At 48.3% G+C, this 19,914-nt stretch overlaps 1 protein-coding gene across 8 annotated transcripts in view; it reads left to right on the top strand.

The window, feature by feature from the left end:
- IQSEC2 (IQ motif and Sec7 domain ArfGEF 2) overlaps positions 1 to 19,914 on the top strand; it is an 87,888-nt gene that overhangs the window by 42,767 nt on the left and 25,207 nt on the right. The window contains exon 1 of one of the 8 annotated variants that reach the window (XM_074392025.1): positions 15,436 to 19,902. The exons of the other annotated variants lie outside the window; for them this stretch is intronic. Coding sequence (XP_074248126.1) covers positions 19,844 to 19,902 — 59 coding nt within the window. The 5' untranslated portion in view covers positions 15,436 to 19,843. Of the gene's footprint in view, positions 1 to 15,435; positions 19,903 to 19,914 lie in introns of those variants that run through there. 8 annotated transcript variants of the gene reach the window in all.

Below are 19,914 nucleotides of genomic sequence, written 5' to 3'. Positions count from 1 at the left end.
TTTTTTTTTTTTTTTTTTCTTTTTTTTTTTTTGGTAGAGACAGGGTTTCACCATGTTGGCCAGGCTGGTCTCGAACTCCTGACCTCATGATCCACCCACCTTGGCCTCCCAAAGTGTTGGGATTACAGGCGTGAGCCACTACACTCAGCCGGAGAACGTTATTTCTAAGTTACATTTTCTAATTATAACTCGATAAAAGGAACTATTAACAACAACAGCAAAAGGGCTAGGCCCTCCTCCTCATTTGAAAGTTTAAAAATACTTGTGTTAAAGAGGAAATAAGAGTGGAATTTATGGACTATTTAGAATAAATGTCAGGGAGAATACTACATATTAAAACCTATGGAATATGGTCACAGGGATTCCCAGGGGGAAATTTATGATCTTAATTGCTTTTGTGAAAGAACATCATGGTTTAAATTAAACGGACTAATGATTCCACTCCAGTAGCTAGAAAAATACAACCAAAACAAAGCAGAATAATTACTACAGATAAAACCAGAAATTAATGAAATGGAAAACAAAAGCTTTGATAAAGTATTAATAAGTAAGCAAATAGGACTTTTGGAAAGACCAGCTCTACGTAAGATATAAGGAAGGGGATTTAACCATAGGTTCTGAACAGATTTTTAAAAAGTTATTATAAGAAAATATTGGGGCCGGGCGCGGTGGCTCAAGCTTGTAATCCCAGCACTTTGGGAGGCCGAGACGGGTGGATCACGAGGTCAAGAGATCGAGACCATCCTGGTCAACAGGGTGAAACCCCGTCTCTACTAAAAATACAAAACATTAGCTGGGCATGGTGGCTCGTGCCTGTAATCCCAGCTACTCAGGAGGCTGAAGCAGGAGAATTGCCTGAACCCAGGAGGCGGAGGTTGCGGTGAGCCGAGATCGCGCCATTGCACTCCAGCCTGGGTAACGAGAGCGAAACTCCGTCTCAAAAAAAAAAACAAAAAGAAAAAGAAAATATTGGCTGGGCGCAGTGGCTCACGCCTGTAATCCCAACACTTTGGGAGGCCAAGGTGGGTGGATTGCCTGAGGTCAGGAGTTCAAGACCAGCCTGGCCAACATGGCAAAACTCCATTTCTACTGAAAATACAAAAATTAGCCGGGCATGGTGGTGCATGCCTGTAATCCCAGCTACTTGGGAGGATGAAGTAGGAGAATCGCTTGAACCTGGGAGGCAGAGGTTGCAGTGAGCCGAGATTGCACCACTTCACTCCAGCCTGTAGTTGAGACTCCGTCTCAAACAAAAAAATAATTGGATATACTTTTATACCAGTAAATATGAAAATACAGATGAATTGGGTGGTTTTCTAGGAAAATGTAAATTACTAAAGTGACTTAAGGAGGGGTAGGAAACCTGAATAAAATGGAAAATTATGGATGAAACTGAAAAGGTGGTCAAAATTTTCTCCCCAGAAATGGTACCGGGTCCAGTTGGTATTCTGGAAGTTCTGGTATGATGGAAATTCTAGCAGATCTTGAAAGATCAGATAATAGGAAAACATAGATTGCTTCCCAGTTCATTCTATAAGGCTAGTATAACTAGACAGGTTTAAACAAAATAAGCCAACTGTAGCCTAATGCCGCATATTAATAGAGCAGCAAATATTTTCAATAAAAGATTATCAAGTGGAATCCATCAGTGTATTAATAGAAAAATATATTGTGACAAATGAAGGTTTGCCCCAAGAGTGCAGGGATTGTTTAACATTAGTAAATGTTATTGTCATTTATTGTATTAAGAGATTAAAGAGAAAATATCATATAATCTCCATTAATGCCGAAAAGCGATCTGATTAAATTACACATCTATTCTGCTATATTGGAGTAGTTTGTTACACAGCAATAGATGACTAATATAGTAAGCTAGGAATCATGAAGACTTCCTTAACTCGGTAAAGAATTTTTATCAGAAACCAAAGAGAATCATCAAATGCAACAGTGAGGTACTGGATACATTTCCATTAAATTCGGGAACAAAATAAGGATGGCGGCTATCGCTGTTATTAACCGATATTTTTCTAAAAGTTTTAACCAGTGGAATTAAAAAAAGAAATACGTGGTATAAATGTTAGAAAGACAGAGTTAGAATTAGCATTATTTGAGGATAATATGATCGCCTACTTAGATAATTGAGGAGAATAAAGTGAAAAATTAGTAGAAGAAGAAAATTCAGTGCAATGAGTAGACACAGATAGATATACACGCAAACCATTAACTTTTCTGAGTACCAGCAGTAAGTAATTAGAACACACAACAGAAAATATCCCATTCACAATAGAAAAAATAATTCTATAAAACCCCTATGAATTTATAAGAAATGTGAAACACTTCTCTATAGAAAACTATAAAATTTCATCAATGGCTGTAAGAAGTCTTGAGTAAAACAAAGTTATATCTTTTTTTTTTTTTTTTTTGAGACAGAGTCTCACTCTGTTGCCCAGGCTGGAGTGCAGTGGGGTGATCTTAGCTCAGTGCAACCTCCGCCTCCCAGGTTCAAGTGATTCTCCTGCCTCAGCCTCCTGAGTAGCTGGGATTACAGGTGCATGCCACCACACCCAGCTAATTTTTGTTTTTTTGGTAGAGGCAGGGTTTCCCCCTGTTGGTCAGGCTGGTCTTGAGCTCCGGACCTCCTGATCTGCCTGTCTCGGCCTCCTAAAGTGCTGGGATTACAGGCCTGAGCCACCGTGCCCGGCACGAAGTTACATCTTGTTCCTGGATGAGAAGAGTCACTGTGGTAAAAATGGTATTTGTTCCTAATTTGGTCAAAACGTTCATTGCATTCCTTATTAAAATTTCAATGATATTTTCTTTGGAACTTGAGTGATTGCAGTTTAAAGTTCATTCGGAAGAGTAAATGTTCATGAATCACTAAGAAAATTTTGAAAAAGAAAATGGGTGACTTGTTTTGTTAGATACAAACTTACCATAAAGCTGCAATAATTACAAATATTCCATCATCAAAGAAATAAAGGACTACAGACATGAAACAAAACAGAGTTTAGAAATAAACTCATGTTCATATGGGAATTTATGAAAAAAGACATCTCAAATCAGTGGGGAGTCAATAAATGAGATGGGACTATTGGTTATCCCTTTGGTAAAAACGTTTAAGTGAAATCCCTGTTTCATATGAAAACAAATACAGGCCGGGTGCGGTGGCTCTCTCCTGTAATCCCAGCCCTTTGGGAGGCTGAGGAGGGCAGATTGCTTGAGCTCAGGAGTTCAAGACCCACCTGGGAAACATGGCAAAACGCCAAAAATAGAAAAATGAGCTGGGCCTGGTGGCACATTCCTGCAACCCCAGCTACTTGGAAGGCTGAGGCAGGAGAATCACTTGAACCCAGGAGGCGGAGGTCGCAGTGAGCCAAGATCTCACCACTGCACTCCAACCTGGTCAACCAAGGGAGACTGTCTCAAAGAAGAAGAAGAAGAAACAAACAAACAAACAAAAATACAGCCATAAAAGTATCAGAAAAAAAAATCTGGAATATTTTAATACTATTAGGGTGGAGAAAGCCTTTCTGAGCATGACTTAAAAACTCATAAGCTATAACATAAAGAGTAATAATTTCAGCTACATTAAAATTTAAAACTTCTGTGTGGGGAAGGATACTATACACAAAATTAAAACATAAACAACAGGCTAGGAGAAAGTATTTGCTACACAGATATCAGACAAAAGGTTAATGTCTCTGCCTGTATCTATATCACCTTCTGGAAACTAGTAAGAAAAAGAGACAACACCCATTGAAAATGGAGAAATCACATGATATGGCAATTCAGAGAAGAAATAGACAATTAGCTAACAAATGAGGAAAGCTGCTCAAGCTTACTAATAGTTAAAGAAATGTCACTAAAGCAATGAAGTGCCATTTTTAGGTACCAAAATTAAAAATATCAGAAGGGTTCTGGAGAAACTGAACCTCTCAGATACCTTGTGCAAATTGGTAACATTTTTTATGGGGCTAGTTTGTCAGTTACCACTAGAATCCTAAATGTCTGTATTCTTCCATGCTGAGAACCGTATCTTGGAGTTAGATTTCTCCAAGCTCTTGCTTCCAGAAGGACCCCAACGTGGCCAGCCAGAGGCCTTTTCTAAAACGCCACAATCCGAATTGCAAACATAAGCCAGACTGTGCAACTGTTTATCACATGCCCTTGTAGGACATCATTCTCAGCCAACTCTTTTTTTTTCTTTTTTTCTTTTTCTTTTTTTGAGACGGAGTGCTCTTGTTACCCAGGCTGGAGTGCAATGGCGCGTTCAGTACGTTCAGCCGTTCAGATTTTGTTCGGATCCTTTTAATAATTAGCTCAGATACCACCTCACTCATTCAGCAAGCATTCTGTCTTGCCTGCTTTAGATTAGGCCTTGTGCTGACCCTTGGTGGAATGTTGGAATGAATCTGATCCTACTGTCAGGGAGCTCAAGTCTAGAAGGGCGAAAGACACATAGACAATGCCAGCATAGTGTGGCTTGGGATGGGACAGAAGTAGGCTCAGAAGGCTGCCAGATGAGGGGCTCTTAACCCCATCTGGGAAGGCTTCCTACTAGACGGGACGTTTGTACTGAGTCTTGAAAGAGTGCTAACTTTGCTTCATTTCCTTCCTCCACCAGAAATGGTCTTGTTCACTCTTTGGCTCTTCCAAGCAGGATGACCTCATAGGGGAAGAATAGTTGAGTCAGTACCTTTATTGAAGTGTGAGTTCTGCTACTTACCAATTCGGTGACCCTGGGCAAGTCATTTACCCTCTTGAGCCTCTGTTTCCTCATCCGTGTAATGGGGCTAATGCTGACTTACTTCTCAGGGCTGTCTTTAGGATTGGAGATAATGGATGTAAGGTTCCTGGGTGACTGTCAGCTCTACAAGAGGAGGGACTACCTGTGTCTTGTTTTCCTCCTAGCCAAGCGTGTAGCATTTGATTGGATTTGATCTCAAAGCTGTGTGCATCTGGAGGTGGTTCTGGAGCAAAGAGTGGGCCTGACCATAGCAGGGCTTTGGGGCGAGAAGGCTGGGAGGAGTACATGGTGCAGGGGTTGCATCATGAGAAGGTGCTTGGTCTTGGCATAAAGGTGATGCAGGAGGGAAAATAAGAGTAGGTGTTCCTGGGAAAGGGATTCCAAGTAGGGAGTTCTGGCCCTGGTTCTCGGTCCTCATCTGCTGATGCCACCTCCTAATCTCACAGTCCAGGACAGTGAGGCATGATGGGCCACTACTTGCCATGACATTCATAGCAACCTCAGTCCCAACTCTGTCACTCACTAGCTGGCTGACCTTGACCAACTCACTTCACATTTCTGAGCCTAGTTCCTTATCTGTTAAACACGACTCAATAGCACCAACATCATGGGGTTCATTTACTGAAGAGTAGCTGAGATCATTCAGATGAATGCATTCAGAATTTAAGTGGCTGGCACATAATGGGTACTCAGGAAAGAGTAACTATTACTAGTGTTCGTTTCAGGAGATAATTTTGGAGTACTGCTATGACCAGGATCTCTGTTGGGTGACAGTTCTTGCCTCCATGAGTTCCCAGTCCCTCAGGGAGACCGAGAAGGGCTCTGACAGAGGAGAACACTGAAAGATGTGGAAGCCCAGAGGAAGGAATCTGGCCCTGTCTGGGGCTGGTACAGGTCAACTCAGCCTAAGAGCTGAGTCTTTTTTTTTTTTTTTTTTTTTTTGAGACGGAGTTTCGCTCTTGTTACCCAGGCTGGAGTGCAATGGCGTGATCTCGGCTCACCGCAACCTCCGCCTCCTGGGTTCAGGCAATTCTCCTGCCTCAGCCTCCTGAGTAGCTGGGATTATAGGCACGCGCCACCACGCCCAGCTAATTTTTTGTATTTTTAGTAGAGACGGGGTTTCACCATGTTGACCAGGTTGGTCTCGATCTCTCGACCTCGTGATCCACCCGCCTCGGCCTCCCAAAGTGGTGGGATTACAGGCTTGAGCCACCGCGCCTGGCCAAGAGCTGAGTCTTAAAGGTTCAGTAAGAGTTAGCCAGGGACAGAAGGGTGAAGTGTGGAAGAGCATTCCAGGCAGAAGGAATACCATATAGCATATGCAAAAGAAACGGGATGTTATTGGGTAGGGCCACAGTTCTTAACCCGGGGTGCATGGGTCTCAGATGGGCTTCAGGAAGGCCACGAATCTCCTGAAATTGAATGCAAAATGTTGCATGCATATACCTATGTGCATTTTTTGGTGGAGGAGGGGTTTGCACTCCCCCCAAAAAGGTTGAGAACCAATATTGTTGGTGACAAAGTGTCAACTGAATGGATTCTAAATAGGAGAGTAATTTGGTAAAATTTGTGTTTTAGAAATATCACATTAGCAGTCAGTATGAAAAATGGGTGGTATGCAGGGAGACCAGCTGGAAGGCCTAAACTGGGGTATTGGCAGAGAAGAAATGGATTCGAGCAGGGCTACTGTGTTGCACGACTCCAGTGAGCACCATTTGTTGAGAAGCATTTCAACTTCAGATTATAGAATCCGAATCCTTTGAGAGTTATTAATGAGATAGACTCAATAGAAGTGTCAGATGACATAAACTGTTGTGGATGTAGAAGGTGAGGGAAAGGGAAGAGGTGAAGATGAGTGAAAGTCAGCAGAGGGCCAGAGGGACATGAGTCCATGCCAGTGTTATAGTGCAAGAGGAAAGGGGAACCTCTATTAATGCTCACCCAGCATCCAGAGTCCTTGGTCTCAGACACATTTACTAACTTCCATCCTACCCTTGGTTCTCAGAGATCCCGAATGACACTGGCAATACTCATTTCCATGTGGATTTTGCAGAGGAATTACTTTGGCTTTGTGAGTCAGGTCAAGTTTCCTGAAGAAAGTTGTGTTCGAGTCAGTCATTCAAGGTCCATGAGGATTTTGAGAGGTAGAGATGGGGGAGGAGGTGCTGAGAGTGTGCACAGAGGCCTGGAGGTGAGCAAGATGAAATCAGACATTGGAGAGTGCAGAGGTCAGGGTTACCTCAAGCAGCTGTCTGAAGAGCACCGGCTTTTTATTTTATTTTATTTTATTTTTGGTAGGCAGCTGGAGAGCCATGAGCAGTTCTTGAGTAGGAAAAGAGGAAAAGTGATATGACCAAATTAGCATTTTAGAAGGGAGATAAGGGAGGAGGCCAAGGGAGAGAGAAGCCAAGGTCGTGGGCCTAGAGCAGAGGAGATGGATTTGAGAGGGGATCGCAAGTTAGAGAGGACTGGCGTCAGAGACTGAAGAGGTGACCGGGGAGAGGAGGAGGTGGAGATGACCAAGGCTGGACTTCGCCGTAAGGTGGAGTGTTCAGGGCTGGCACTGGATTCATTCATTCGCTGAATGTTTATTGAATGCCAGGCACTGTGCTAGGCACTAGGGGTATAGCACTGAACAGAACAGATGCCTGCCCTGATGGATCTTACAGTGAGTGAGACAGATAAATAAATAGACAACGAAATGTCTAGAGTGGGTCTGATGTTAAGTGCCATGCAGAAAAATAAAGCTGGGGTGATGAGGCAGCAAAAATAAAGTTGGGGTGCCTTTTGAGAGGGAGGGCCTCTCCGATGAGGCAGTATTTGAGCAGAGGCTTGAAGAAGGAGGCAAGGGAATGAGCCGTGTACCTGTCAGGGACGATGTTCCAGAGAGAAGGAACCTCAGGTGTAAAGGCCCCAAGGCAAGAGCGTGTTTGGTCTGTTTGAGGGGCAGCATGGAGACCAGTGTGATGGGAAAAGGCTGAAGAAGGAGCGAGAGTAGTAGAAGATGAGGTAGAGGTGACGTCACAGTCTATCTTTTAGAGCTATTGAGGAGGTAGAGTCCACAGGATTCGGTGACCGACTTGCTAAGGGGGCAGGAAGAATCTAGGGTGACTCCAAGGTATGTTTTGGGCTCAAATGACTGGCTGAACGGTGGTGCCTTGAGGACAGTGGTGAGATGCTGAGTCAGAGGTCCCTACCCAAAGGGCTGTCCTGGTAGAGCTGTCCAGCACGCATTGGGCTCGACGGGTCGGGGACCCAGGAGAGGGATCCACACCTGAAGTTATGAAAGGGAATGAGATTACTGAAAGAGTGTGCAATGAAAGAGAAGAGGACCAGAGCGGAACGCGAAGGGAAGGAGCCCAGGAAGCAATGGGGGCGGGGTCAGAGAAGTAGGAGGAAAAGCAGTGCGAGTGGGCTCACAGAAGTGGAGGAAGGAAAGGGCCATGCAGAGAGTAAGCCGAGGGTGGAAGACAGTCTATTGGCTTTAACCATCAGGAGGGCCTGGGCGACCTTCCTCAGAACAGCTTCTGTGGCGTGGTGGGCGCATGAGGCAGATTGCAGTGGGTCGAAGAGCTCGTGGGAGGTACCAGAGTGAAGCAGAGATGGCCAGTGTAGACGGGTGTCTTAAGAAGAAGCTTAGCCGTGAAGAGGAGAGAGGGACAGAGGGGGATGTGGGGGCAGAGAGAGGGTTTTTATTCCCAGATGGGAGAGACTTGAGCTTCTATAAATGTTGATAGGAAAGAGGCAACAGAGGGGGAGAGGTTGAAAACGCAGGAGGGAGAGGGGATGATTGTTGTGGAGGAGGTAATGGGGATGGGCTCCAGAGTCCAGGTGGAGAGACTGGCCTTAAATGCTGGAGGGGTCCTCTCTTTCTTACAGAGGAGCAAAGCTGTGGTAGTGGTGGGATACAAGGGCACTGAGGGGGATTGGTGAAAGAAATGCTTCAGAAAAGTTCACAGCAACAAATGGAGAGCCCTGACCAAGGGCACGGATGCTGGAGCTGGGAGGAAGCAGAGAATACTTCTGGCTCGGACTTCCTGTAGGAAGTGGCACTCGAGCTGGGTCAGGAAATTCAAACAGGACTGCAATAAGCAAAGATCTGTGCAGAGGGAAGAGTATTCTAAGTGGAAGAAACAGAGTCAGCACACACATAGAGCTGTGAAAAGGCCAGGCATGCTAATGGAATAATGAACAAGCTAGCTTGATGAAGGCTGGACAGGAGTCAGTAGGGAACATGGATGCCACTAGAATGGCCGTTGTGGTAAGCACCAGCCCTGCTTTAGGACATATGTGAATTCCTTTAGGCCCGCCACACCCTGTAGAATAGGTATTTCCTCAGTTTACAGGTAAGGAAAGTGAGTCCTGGAATGGTGAAGAAATGGACCCAAGGTCACCCATCCGGCTCCATAGCCTGTGCTTTTCCCACCTAACAGGAAAGGCCTGGTGAGGCCAGATGATGGGAGAGCCTTGAATGCCAACTTGAGGACCCTGAACTTTATCCAGGAGGCAGTGGGTGTCGGAGCAGAAGAGATGCATGCTTGAAGGTGGGCTTTACGAAGGCTAATGCGGTTCAAGAGGGGAGGGAGAAGAAATCAGGAGGTGACCGCGGTGTTAGGGGAAAGGAAGGAGTGGCCTAGCCTGGAAAAGAAGGGAGTGAGCGCTGGGATTGGAATGTCATTTGTTCCTCATGACAGCCTCGAGAGGTGTGGATCTTTCCTCTCTTTTTATAGACAAGGAATGGGAGACTCAGAAAGGGAGGGCTACTTGCCCAGGCCTTGCGCCCAGCTTCATGTGGTTTTGCTGATTCAGGAAGCCTGTGGAACAATGTGTCAGAGGGAGCTCTGAGTCTGAGAAAGGCGTGTGTGTGCGCGCGTGTGCTTGTCTGTCCGTCAGACGGCCAGCAGTGCCTTCCCTTCCGTTCCCTGTCTGCGTTCCTCCCCATCTCTTCCCAAGCTTCCAGTTTCCTGGATTCCACAATTCCTGCATCCCCTGAGTCCGGGAATGGGGGTAACTGTTTCCTTGTCTGTCCCCAGAAGGTCAGCCTTTCACTCCCAAGCCACCTGGTCCCTCCTAGCCCCACTGTCTTTCCATCCACCATATGAGACTGTAGCCCAGCACCAGTGACTGCCACACGCAGCCTGGCCCCTGGTACTGTTCAGCAGCCCCCTAGGGATAGGTGGTTGTTCCTGCAGCGACTCTTCTTCCACTGCTGTGGCTGCTTCTGTGTGGGCAGACGGCCACTTTGGGAATTAGATTTGGCTCACGAGTAGTTAATAACCACCACCACGTTCCCATTGCCGTTGTTTGCCAGGCGCTTGATATAGGTTCTAGTTCCTGCAACAGTCCTGGGAGGTTCACGTCACGAGCCCCATTTTTACAGACGAGGAAACTGAGGCTCCAGGAGTGGCACTAATGTGCTCAAGGGCATGTAGCCTGGAACCACTTGTAGAGCTGGGATTTAAACCCAGGTCTGTTTGTTTCCAAAGCTGTGGGCTTGCTGTACTCCACTGCTAAAAATCTCCCATTTTCCTGAGCCTGAGCCTTCAGGAACTACAAATCCTCGTCCCTCAAGAGCAGGGTGGGTTTCTAGAGGTAGTGCCAAGTTCACCCAAAGGACCTAGTGGGATGAGTCTGAGACTTGGAGCTCCAAGAACCCTGGGTTCAGATCCTGACTCTACCACTTACCCAGCTGTGTGACCTGGAGCAAATTCTCTAACCAAACCGAGAGCAGGTTGCTGTTATATTAAAATGAGAGTCAGAAAAGGAGTTGATAAACGCTGAGGGTGACCTTAAGACTGAGCCCAGGCTGGGTATGGGGGAGGGCTGTCCCAGGAGGGGACCAGCCACACTGAGTTGGATAATCCATCACACCGGCCTCCCCACCCCAACCCCCATTCCAGTCCCACCTTCTGGTTCTGGCCCTGGCCCTTCGTGTATCTCCCCTGCTCTGCAAACTAATGCCTCTGCCTCTCTCTGTCACCCGCCGCCTGTGGCCTCTACCCCGCCCTTCCTGGCCCCAGGGAAGAGGAGGAGGAGGAGGAGGAGACTGAGGAAGAGGAAGAGGAAGACGCTCACCAGTTCTGCTGTCCGGCCTCCGAGTGCAGTAGTCCCTCCTCTCGGTAACTGAGAGGACAAGGGCCATTTTCTATGCAGAAGCAAAAGCCTTAACCAGCCCCTCCTTCACCCTGCCCACCCCCCGCAGATCCCCCATGGGACCCTGTCCCCTGCTTCAGGAACCAGATGGGCAAGCATCGTACCCCTTCCTCCCCCAACCTCCTTCTTGGAATTCCCATCCTCACTGCTGTCTCCTCTGGACTCCAGCCCCTGAATTAAAGAGAGCTGGAGCCCTAGGTCCGACTAAAATGTGGGAGAAGCAGAGCTTGGAGCTTGGAACCTGGACCCTCCCGTACCCGCACTCCCACTTCCCAGGCACCCTGGAGCCTGCCACTCCTGGAGAGGTCTCCAAATGACATCCCAAGGACCTACCTCTGTCCTCTGTGAGCACAAACAGAGATGCCGGGTGCCTAGGGCTCAGAGGACCAGGCGGGGGCAGGACCCAGCCTGCCTATTTCCCTGTCGTTTGTTCCCTTGCTGTGGCCATTGCTGCCAACTCCTCCACTGCTTGAAGGCCTCACCCCATGCCCTCTGCCACTCCCATAGTGCTCTGTAAATATGATCAGGAGGAAAAGGCCTCTTAGAGTGCGTGTTGCTGTGTACAAAGGAATTTCCATCAATAAAAGCTGATCTCTTCTCTCTGTCTGATGTATATTCCACCCAACCCCACTGCCCTCTTCCCATCCCCACCAGGGCCTTGCCTTCTTTCCTATCCAGAGCTGGGAACTGGGGCCGGGAAAGAGAGTAGGGTTTGATTTGTGGTTTTGTCAACACCCGAGAGGCACTCAATAAATGCGTGAATGACTCCTAACACGGGCAGGCTAACCTTGGATGTATCGCATGACCTCTCTGACATATAGTTTCCCCATCTGTAAAAAGGAGAAGGGTTGGATTAGAGGGTCCCCAATTCTTCCAGCTGTGACATTCTGTGAATCTGAGATGCTACAGTTTTAAGAAGCTATAATTATGTGAATTTAATAGACAGTGATTCAGTGACACCTTCCACTGCAATTTTGCGATTTCTGTTTCTACAATGCTGTGATTTTTGGCCTCTCCAATCCTGTGGTTTTAAGATTGTGTAATTCTACCATTTGAACAAATTCTGATGATGCAATTTTAATATGCTGTAATGTTAAGATTCCTTGAGCGTTTACTTTTAAGGTTCTGATTCTACAACTTTAGGGATCTGAATCTGACAGGAAGCCATCTCCCCCGGTGCAACAACCTTAAATATTCCCTGCGCCTGGCCAGAGGCTGGTTCTAAGACTCCCTAGAGGCTGTCAGCTGGAGGGTGGAAGATGTCCTTTATGGGTTTGTAGGACTCACACCTTCCGTGATGTGTCTGTGTTAGGAGCACAGCCGGGAAACCCCAAAGTGGGCTCCTACCTCTGACTTTCCCTCTCTGAGCCTTTGGTGTTAGACAAACCTGAGTTTACCTTCCGGTTCTGCCACTTACATCTGCATACCCTTGAGCAAGTTTTTTCTTCTCCTTGAGCTGGGTTTTCCTCCTGAGTACAGTGAGAATGTATCTACCTCTCTGGGTTGTCATGAAGATTAGCAAGAAAGAACACGACCAGCCCAGCATAGGGGCTGGTGCACTGTGGGGCAAGCGTGCTGCGATTGGTGGCTCTTATTTTGATTAAGGTCCAGGTGAGAGTTTTCTCCTGTCTTTTCTTTCCTCCCTCCCTTCAGCATCCCTATCACATTGAACCTCCAGGTTTTCTAGAACCTCACCTCCTTCCCTCATTATTTCTTCACTTGCTCAACGCATCTACTCATTCACTCGTTCCAAGTCTCATTTATTTCTCCCCTCCCTCCCTGCCTCCCTCCCTTGTTTACTCTTCCTCATTCTACCCAACAAAGCACTGCTTGAGCCCTTACTGGGTACAAGGCCTGACGCTAAATACTGTGAGGGATCCGAAGTAAGGCAGAGGCCGGGTGTGGTGGCTCACACCTGTAATCCCAGCCCTTTGGGAGGCTGAGGCAGGCAGATGGTTTGAGGCCAGGAGTTTGAGACCAGCCTGGACAACATAGTGAGACCCCCATCTCTACAAAAAGATTTTTTTTTTAAAAGTAAGACAGTGGCTGTGTCCCCTGTGAGTTCTCCGTCTCCCAGGGGAGGTGGGAGATGAGAAATCCTTTGGGAACGTAGGAAGGATGCAAAGGGTTGAAATGATTGGACAGGAATGGCTTCAGTGATGAGCACGTTTTGTTCCTGGCCTAAAGAGGAAGGAGATGTCAGGGTGGGTGGGGAGGTATGGTGTCCAGGAGGGCTTGCTGGAGGAAGAGGTGCAAGAGTTGTGCCTTGAAGACTGGTAAGGGTTTGAAGTGGTGGCAAGGGGTGAGAAGGCATTCGAGGAGGCAGGAACCACATAGACAAAAACCTGAGGGAGAGCTCCAGGGTCGTGCAGGGGAATGGTGGGTACATTACTCTGTTCACCTGGCTCTCCAGGGTGTGTGAATGTAGATGACCTGGGGCTGGGGAGGAGGAGACCATTCTACCCTTCTGCTGAACGGAGAGAAAAGAAGTATGGGGGTAGTGACAGGGGTTCAACTATATGGAGGGAGGGGGGCAAGTCAGGGTCAGATGGATATCCTGAGCTATGGGCAACTGAATTGGCTGAATTGGGCAGAGGGCTTGTGCTGTGGGAAGGGGGCGGGGTTTTGATCAGCCATCAGAGAAATATGTGTGCACGCATGGCCTCCATGTGCCCGAGCATCCTCCCGCTTGTCTTTGCACAAGGCTCTGCGGGTCTCACAGTCATGAGAGACTGTGCACACTGCTGCGGAGCTGAGGAAATGTGATGATGTGAGACTGGGTGCGAGGAATTCTGAGTGTGAGGTTGATTGTGTGAAGTGGTGATTTCATGCACCTGGCAGGCTTGATGTGTGTGTCTGGTGGATGTCATCACAAGGCTTGGTGTGGGTGGCTTTTAAGCATGTGAGGCTGTGGCCTTTAGGGTGACAGTTGTCAGGCAGGATGGTCACACACACACAGACACACGTGACTTCTACCTGTGGCCTTAGAGGACCCAAGGTGGCTGCTGAGCAACTGAGGTGTGCTTCGCCCTAGCATGAGTGCCATAGGTCCACAAAGGTGAATCGTGCTGAGTCGCTGCCCTTGGGAAACAGGAAGGGGGTGTGGGGTGGGAGACAGACACTTTAAGAGAGAATCACGAGTTAGCCAGGGAGAAAGACTGACTGTGACATACAGGTATGCACAAGACGCAGGGGAGGGAGTCACTGACCCTGTCTGTTCTGCGTGGGGCAGGAGTGAGTCAGCATTGACTTCTCAGAAGGACCAACCTGCTCAGGGTACTGCAAGATGAAGATGAGCTCACCAAGACCGGTCAAGTCCGGGGGTGAAGGGGAGACAGAGGACATTCTGGGCAGAAGAAACAAAGGAAGAATATGAGCACGGGCCTGGCGGTGTGGATCGACTTGCCATAGACTAGGAATTGCAAGTAGCGTGCTGTTGCCTATGACATTTAGGAGCTTACAGGGCAGGGTGGGAGGTGAGGGGTGGGAGATAAGCCAGATTCAGAGGGGCTTCTGAAGCTAAGAATGGGCTGCTGGCCTAGAAGTGAGGGGGATTCTTGTCCTGTGCAACCCTGGGCAAGTCACTTTGACTCTCTGGGCCTCCATTTGGGTCTGTGGGATTGGATGGTTCATAAAACCTAGTCCGCCCAGTCCATCCCAGCTCTGTGCGGTGCCTACCACCCTTGGCCAGCCACATCCATGAGTCATTGCCCTTCAAGTCGGGAGCTTCTTCCATCTAACCTCAGTCTTTCCTGCTTCCTCCTGGGCTGCTTCCTCATTCACCCACTCCACAAATATTTACCCAGCATCTGATCCCTTGCGTGCCGCTGTGGGAAGGCACGCGGAGATGAAGAATGCAAGGACCGGACCTTGGAGGGACTGCTCAGCAGTGCCTGGGGCAGAGGGCGGGGTGGTGGTAAGAGCACGAGCTTTGTGTTCAGATACATTTTTTGTTTGAATCTAGGCTCCATCGGTGCCGAGCTTGGAGGCTTTGGGCAGATGGCTTCATCTCTCTGTACCTGTTTCATCATCTGTGCTATTCTCCTCAGAGAGAACCACCCAGACCTTGCAGAGTCGCTCGGCCTAGCAAAATGACAACTCAATAAATGACAACTATTATTTTTAGGGCTACACAGCAGCAGAGCTGGGATTCAAACCCAGCTCTGTGCATTCCCAAAGCCTGTGTATGCCCACTGCATACCCAGTCAGCTCAGCTCCTTTGAAGGCTTCCTTCTCCCCTGTCAGTTCCTGTGCCACGCCAGGCTAGGCTCGGGCTTAGAATTCCTGTGACACTGGGATTGGGCAGCAGAACTAGTTTGCAGAAGAAATATTGGAGAGAGAGGTGGCTCCAGTTCCCCACCTCCTCCCTCCCCTGCCACTGGGTCTAGTCTCCTGGCCCAGTCTGCTCCTTCCAGAACCCAAAGCCCCCGGCTGGCCCCATCCAGGTACAATGACCTCCTCATCTTGTTTTCTCGTCTCTACTTCCGGTCCATCCCGCACCGCCCCCCCGCACCCCCCCTCCGCCACCTAAGTTGTCATGGGGATAGTCCTCACCATCCCTAGCTTCCTCTTGCCCTCATCTTATGATATCCATGGCAACAGCCCCCATTCGTTTCCATGGCAACTGCATCCTGATCCCATCCCCTGCTGGCTGCCTGGCTCCGGGCAGTGCCAATAAAGGGAAGGAGGGAGAGAAGACCTCCCATTAGGAGCAGCATTCAGGGAGGGTTAATGCCCCTGCCATGGGCAAGCCGGCCCCAGATCCCTGTGGAACATCCTACACTGCTTCTCCCCATATTCGTGCTTTGACACACAAGGTTCCCTCACTCTTCATCTCTGCCAACTCCTCCTAGGCAAGACCCAGTTCACAAGCTTCCTCCCCCAGGAAGCCTTCCAGGCAGCAGAGGAGCTAGCACAAGCTTTGGGGTTTAAATCCCTGTCCTGTCACTTGCTAGCTCTGAGACCTTTGGCAGTCACTTCCCCTCCTGGAGTCTTCTTTTTCATCTGCAAAATAGGAATCCTAATTCTTCCCTCACGTTTGTCATGCAGATTAAATAATGTGTGGAAAATGCCTGACACAGGGAAGGTGCGCAGTAAGTGCGAGTTTATTTTTATTCTGCTCAACCACCCCCAAACAGAAGGGATCTCTCTCCTGCACTCCCCCAGTACTTCCTCTGTTCCCCAGCCCTGATAACTTTCTGCTTTGTACTGTGGTTATTTGTGTAACATAGCTTATTTCCCCCTCTGCAGAGGATGCTCTCCAATTTCCCCCACAGAATAGCCCAGCAGACAGTGCACATGGGCACAACTGTGTGTGTGTGGTTGTGTCTGTATATGTGCATGTCTGCATGTGTTTATGTCTATTTTCATGTGTCTGTGGATGTGTTTTTGTTCCTAGGCTTGTCTGCCTTTGGATGTGTCTGTCTTCTTGTACCTCTCTGTGCATGTGTGTGAGTGTGTGTGTGCACACGCAGATGTTTTGCTCCTGGCTGGGAAGAGCCCAGAGACAGGGGTTTCCCAGACCCTTTCTGAAGTCCAGGAATCTAAAGAAGGAATTGATTTTGCTTGAGCCCTGCACAGATGAGAAACTGACATGCCTGGGCTGACACAGCTGGTCAGTGGCAGTCAGGACCTGAGCCTCGGCCTGCCCAGCATCATACTCTACAGCTGGCTCTGTGTGTGTGTGTGTGTGTGTGTGTGTGTGTGTGTGTAAAAGAGAGCAAGAGAGAGAGAGAGAGAAAGAAAGAAAAAGAAGAAGAGAGATTTTCCACGTGATCAACATCTCCCTGAGTATTGCATTGTTTGGGGGGCTCTGACCTGAGGGATTCCACATCCCCAGTACTGTTTCTTCAGCAGTATATACGTTGTCAGAAGCAACGCCCTCAAGCACCCTCCTTTTTTTTATCAGGCTCCTTTGTGGGAGGCTGTGCTGACAGCCCGACCTCCCTGCCACTATTCCCTTTGCAACCAAAACGGGGTGAGCTCTCAAGGGAGGAATTGTCAAAGAGTGCAGAGCCAGGGGCAGCACAGAGCTGGGAGTGAGGAGAGGCAGCAAGAGGTCATGAAAAGCCTGGGCCCTGGGTTGGAAGCCTAGCTTTTTTACTTAATAGCTAGCGACCTTGAGCAAGTTTATATCACCTCTCTGAGCCTCACTGTCTTCATCCATAAAATGAGGCTAATGGGACCTGCCTCAACACGTTTCAAGGATTCAATGAACTAAGTAGTGCCTTCGCCCTAGGAATTAGAGGCCCTACAGCAGCCCAAGAGGAGGGGGCGTAAGGCGCCCTGTGTAGAGGAGGCAGGTCAGGCAAGGAAAGGCACACCTGAGCTGAGTGGTGAAGGCTGAGCAGGAGATAGCCAGGTTGGGGAAGTGGGACCGAGAATATATGAGGTGGAGGTCAAGTCGGGAGAACCATCCATGGCCATGGTGAGGAAGTCGAAGGTTATCCCGTGGCTGCTGATTCCTGGAACACCCAAGTTAGATCATGTCCCTCCTCTGCTCACCTCAATCAAAGCAAAAGCCAACGTCTTTATTGTAGGCTCATGCACTTCTAATTTGGCCCCCATGAATTCTCTGATCTTTTATCCTATCTCCTCTCATTCACTCTGTTCTGGCCACACTGGCCTCTTCACTGTTCCTCGAACATGCCAGACACAGGTCTACCTCCGGGCAGCTTACCCTCACTTCCAGCAACACTCTGTTTATATGCCATTGCTCCAGAAAGGCCTCCCCTGACCACCACATCTCAAACAGCACCTTTTCACAATCTGCTTTCTTTTCCTTCCTAGCACTTCACCCCTACCTGAAAGGGCAGGATATATTTACTTGTTTCTTTCTTTATAGTCTGCTTTCCTCACTACAATGTCACCTCCCTGAGAACATTCTTGTGTATTTTGCTCTCTAGTATGTTTCCAGTGCCCAGCACTGTGCCTGGCGTACAGAAGATGCTCAGTTGTTGGGTGTTGAGTGAGTTACGTGGTGCTGTGGAAGCATTTTAGTGACAGAATGAAATAGGCTAGTAAAGTATTTTGTTGTTGTTGTTTGAGATGGAGTCTTGCTCTGTTGTCCCAGGCTGGAGTGCAGTGGTACAATCTCCGCTCATTGCAACCTCCGCCTTCCAGGTTCAAGCGATTCTCCTATCTCAGCCTCCCAAGTAGCTGGAATTACAGGTGCACGCCACCATGCCCAGGTTTTTATTTTTTTTATTTTTTATTTTTATTTTAGTAGAGATGGGGTTTTACCATGTTGCCCAAGCTGGTCTCGAACTCCTGAGCTCAGGCAATCCATCCGCCTTAGCCTCCCAAAGTGCTGGGATTACAGCGTTAGCCACTGCTCCCAGCCTTGTTTATGTTGTTTTTTTTTTTTTCTTTTTTTGAGACAGCATCTCACTCTGTTACCCAGGATGTAGTGCAGTGACACTACTGAGCCTGGACTCAAGTGATTTTCCTGCCTCAGCTTCCCTACTAGCTAGAACCACAGGCACGTGCCACCATGCCTGGCAAATTTTTTATTTCTGTAGACACGGGGTCTCCCTGTGTTGCCCAGGCTGGTCTGGAACTTCTGGGCTCAAGCTATCCTCCTGTCTTGGCCCCCTGAAGTGCTGAGCTTATGGGTCTGAGCCACCATGCCTGCAAGTACTTTTTTTTTTTCTTTTTTTAAGATAGAGTCTTGCTCTGTCATGCAGGCTGGAGTGTAGTGGCACAATCTTGGCTCACTGAAACTTCCACCCCACTGGGTGCAAGTGATTCTCGTGCCTCAGCCTCACAAGTAGCTGGGACTACAGGGGCCCACCACCATACCTGGCTAATTTTTTGTATTGTTAGTAGAGACGAGGTTCTGCCATGTTGCCCAGGCTGGTCTTCAACTCCCGGTCTTAAGTGATCCTTCCATGTCAGCCTCTGGAGTAGCTGGGATTATAGGTGTGAGCCACTGTGCCTAACTAGATTTGTGCTTTTTTATTTTTTTGAGACAGAGTCTCTCAGTCTACCTCTCTCCCAGGCTGGAGTGCAGTGGTGGGATATCGGCTCACTGCAACCTCCACCTTCTGGGTTCAAGTGAGTCTCCTGCCTCAGCCTCCTGAGTAGCTGGGATTACAGGCACGTACCACCATGCTTAGCTAATTTTTGTATTTTTTGTATGATTTTTGTCTTGAAGTCCTGACTTCAGGTGATCTACCCGCTTTGGCCTCCCAAAGTGCTGGGATTACAGGTGTGAGCCACAGTGCCCTGACTAGTTTTTTTTTTTTAAAGACAGAGTCTTGCTCTGTCGCCCAGGCTGGAGTGCAGTGGTATGATCTTGGCTCACTGCAACATCTGCCTCCTGGATTCAAGTGATTTTCCTGCCTCAGCCTCCAAAGTAGCTGGTATTACAGGCACCTGCCACCATGCCCAGCTGAGTTTTGTGCCCCTAGTAGAGATGGGGTTTCCCCGTGTTGCCCAGGTTGGTCTTGAACTCCTGGCCTCATGTGATCTGCTCACCTCAGCCACGCAAAGTGTTGGGATAACAGGAGTGAGCCATCGCTCCTGGCCCAGATTTGTACTTTTGAAAGCTCTCACTGGCCACGGGGTGGAGAATGGGTTGGAAGAGGAGATTGGAGCCTGTGGTAAAAGTTCAAGACAGACTATTTCTTAGAGCAGCCTCCTGAGCACATTTACTGACTCCCTCTGGACGGCAGCTTTTATTGAGCACCTACTCTGTTCCAGGCTATGTGCTCTATGTTAGCTGGGAGATTATCAAATTCTCTTCCCGAGCTGGGATTCTGGGAGTCATGAACACAAATAGCTGTCACGCTTTGCCAAAGCTAACCTGTGCCATAAAAAGCAGGACAGACATGTGCTGTGTGTGGGAGCTCTGAACAGGATCAGCAATAATTTCTGGCTGGAGGCGGGATTCAGGAGGGCTTCTTAGTGGTGGCATATGACCTGAATCTTGACGGAACTAGGATGTGGGGGAATTTCTCAGATTGCAGATGGCGGAGACGATGGGGATTGCATTTCAAGTGGTAGGTACTGTA

Source organism: Saimiri boliviensis, chromosome X (assembly GCF_048565385.1).
Source record: "Saimiri boliviensis isolate mSaiBol1 chromosome X, mSaiBol1.pri, whole genome shotgun sequence".
In the NCBI taxonomy this organism is placed as follows: domain Eukaryota; kingdom Metazoa; phylum Chordata; class Mammalia; order Primates; family Cebidae; genus Saimiri; species Saimiri boliviensis.
This window is presented reverse-complemented; position numbering and strand designations above follow the sequence as displayed.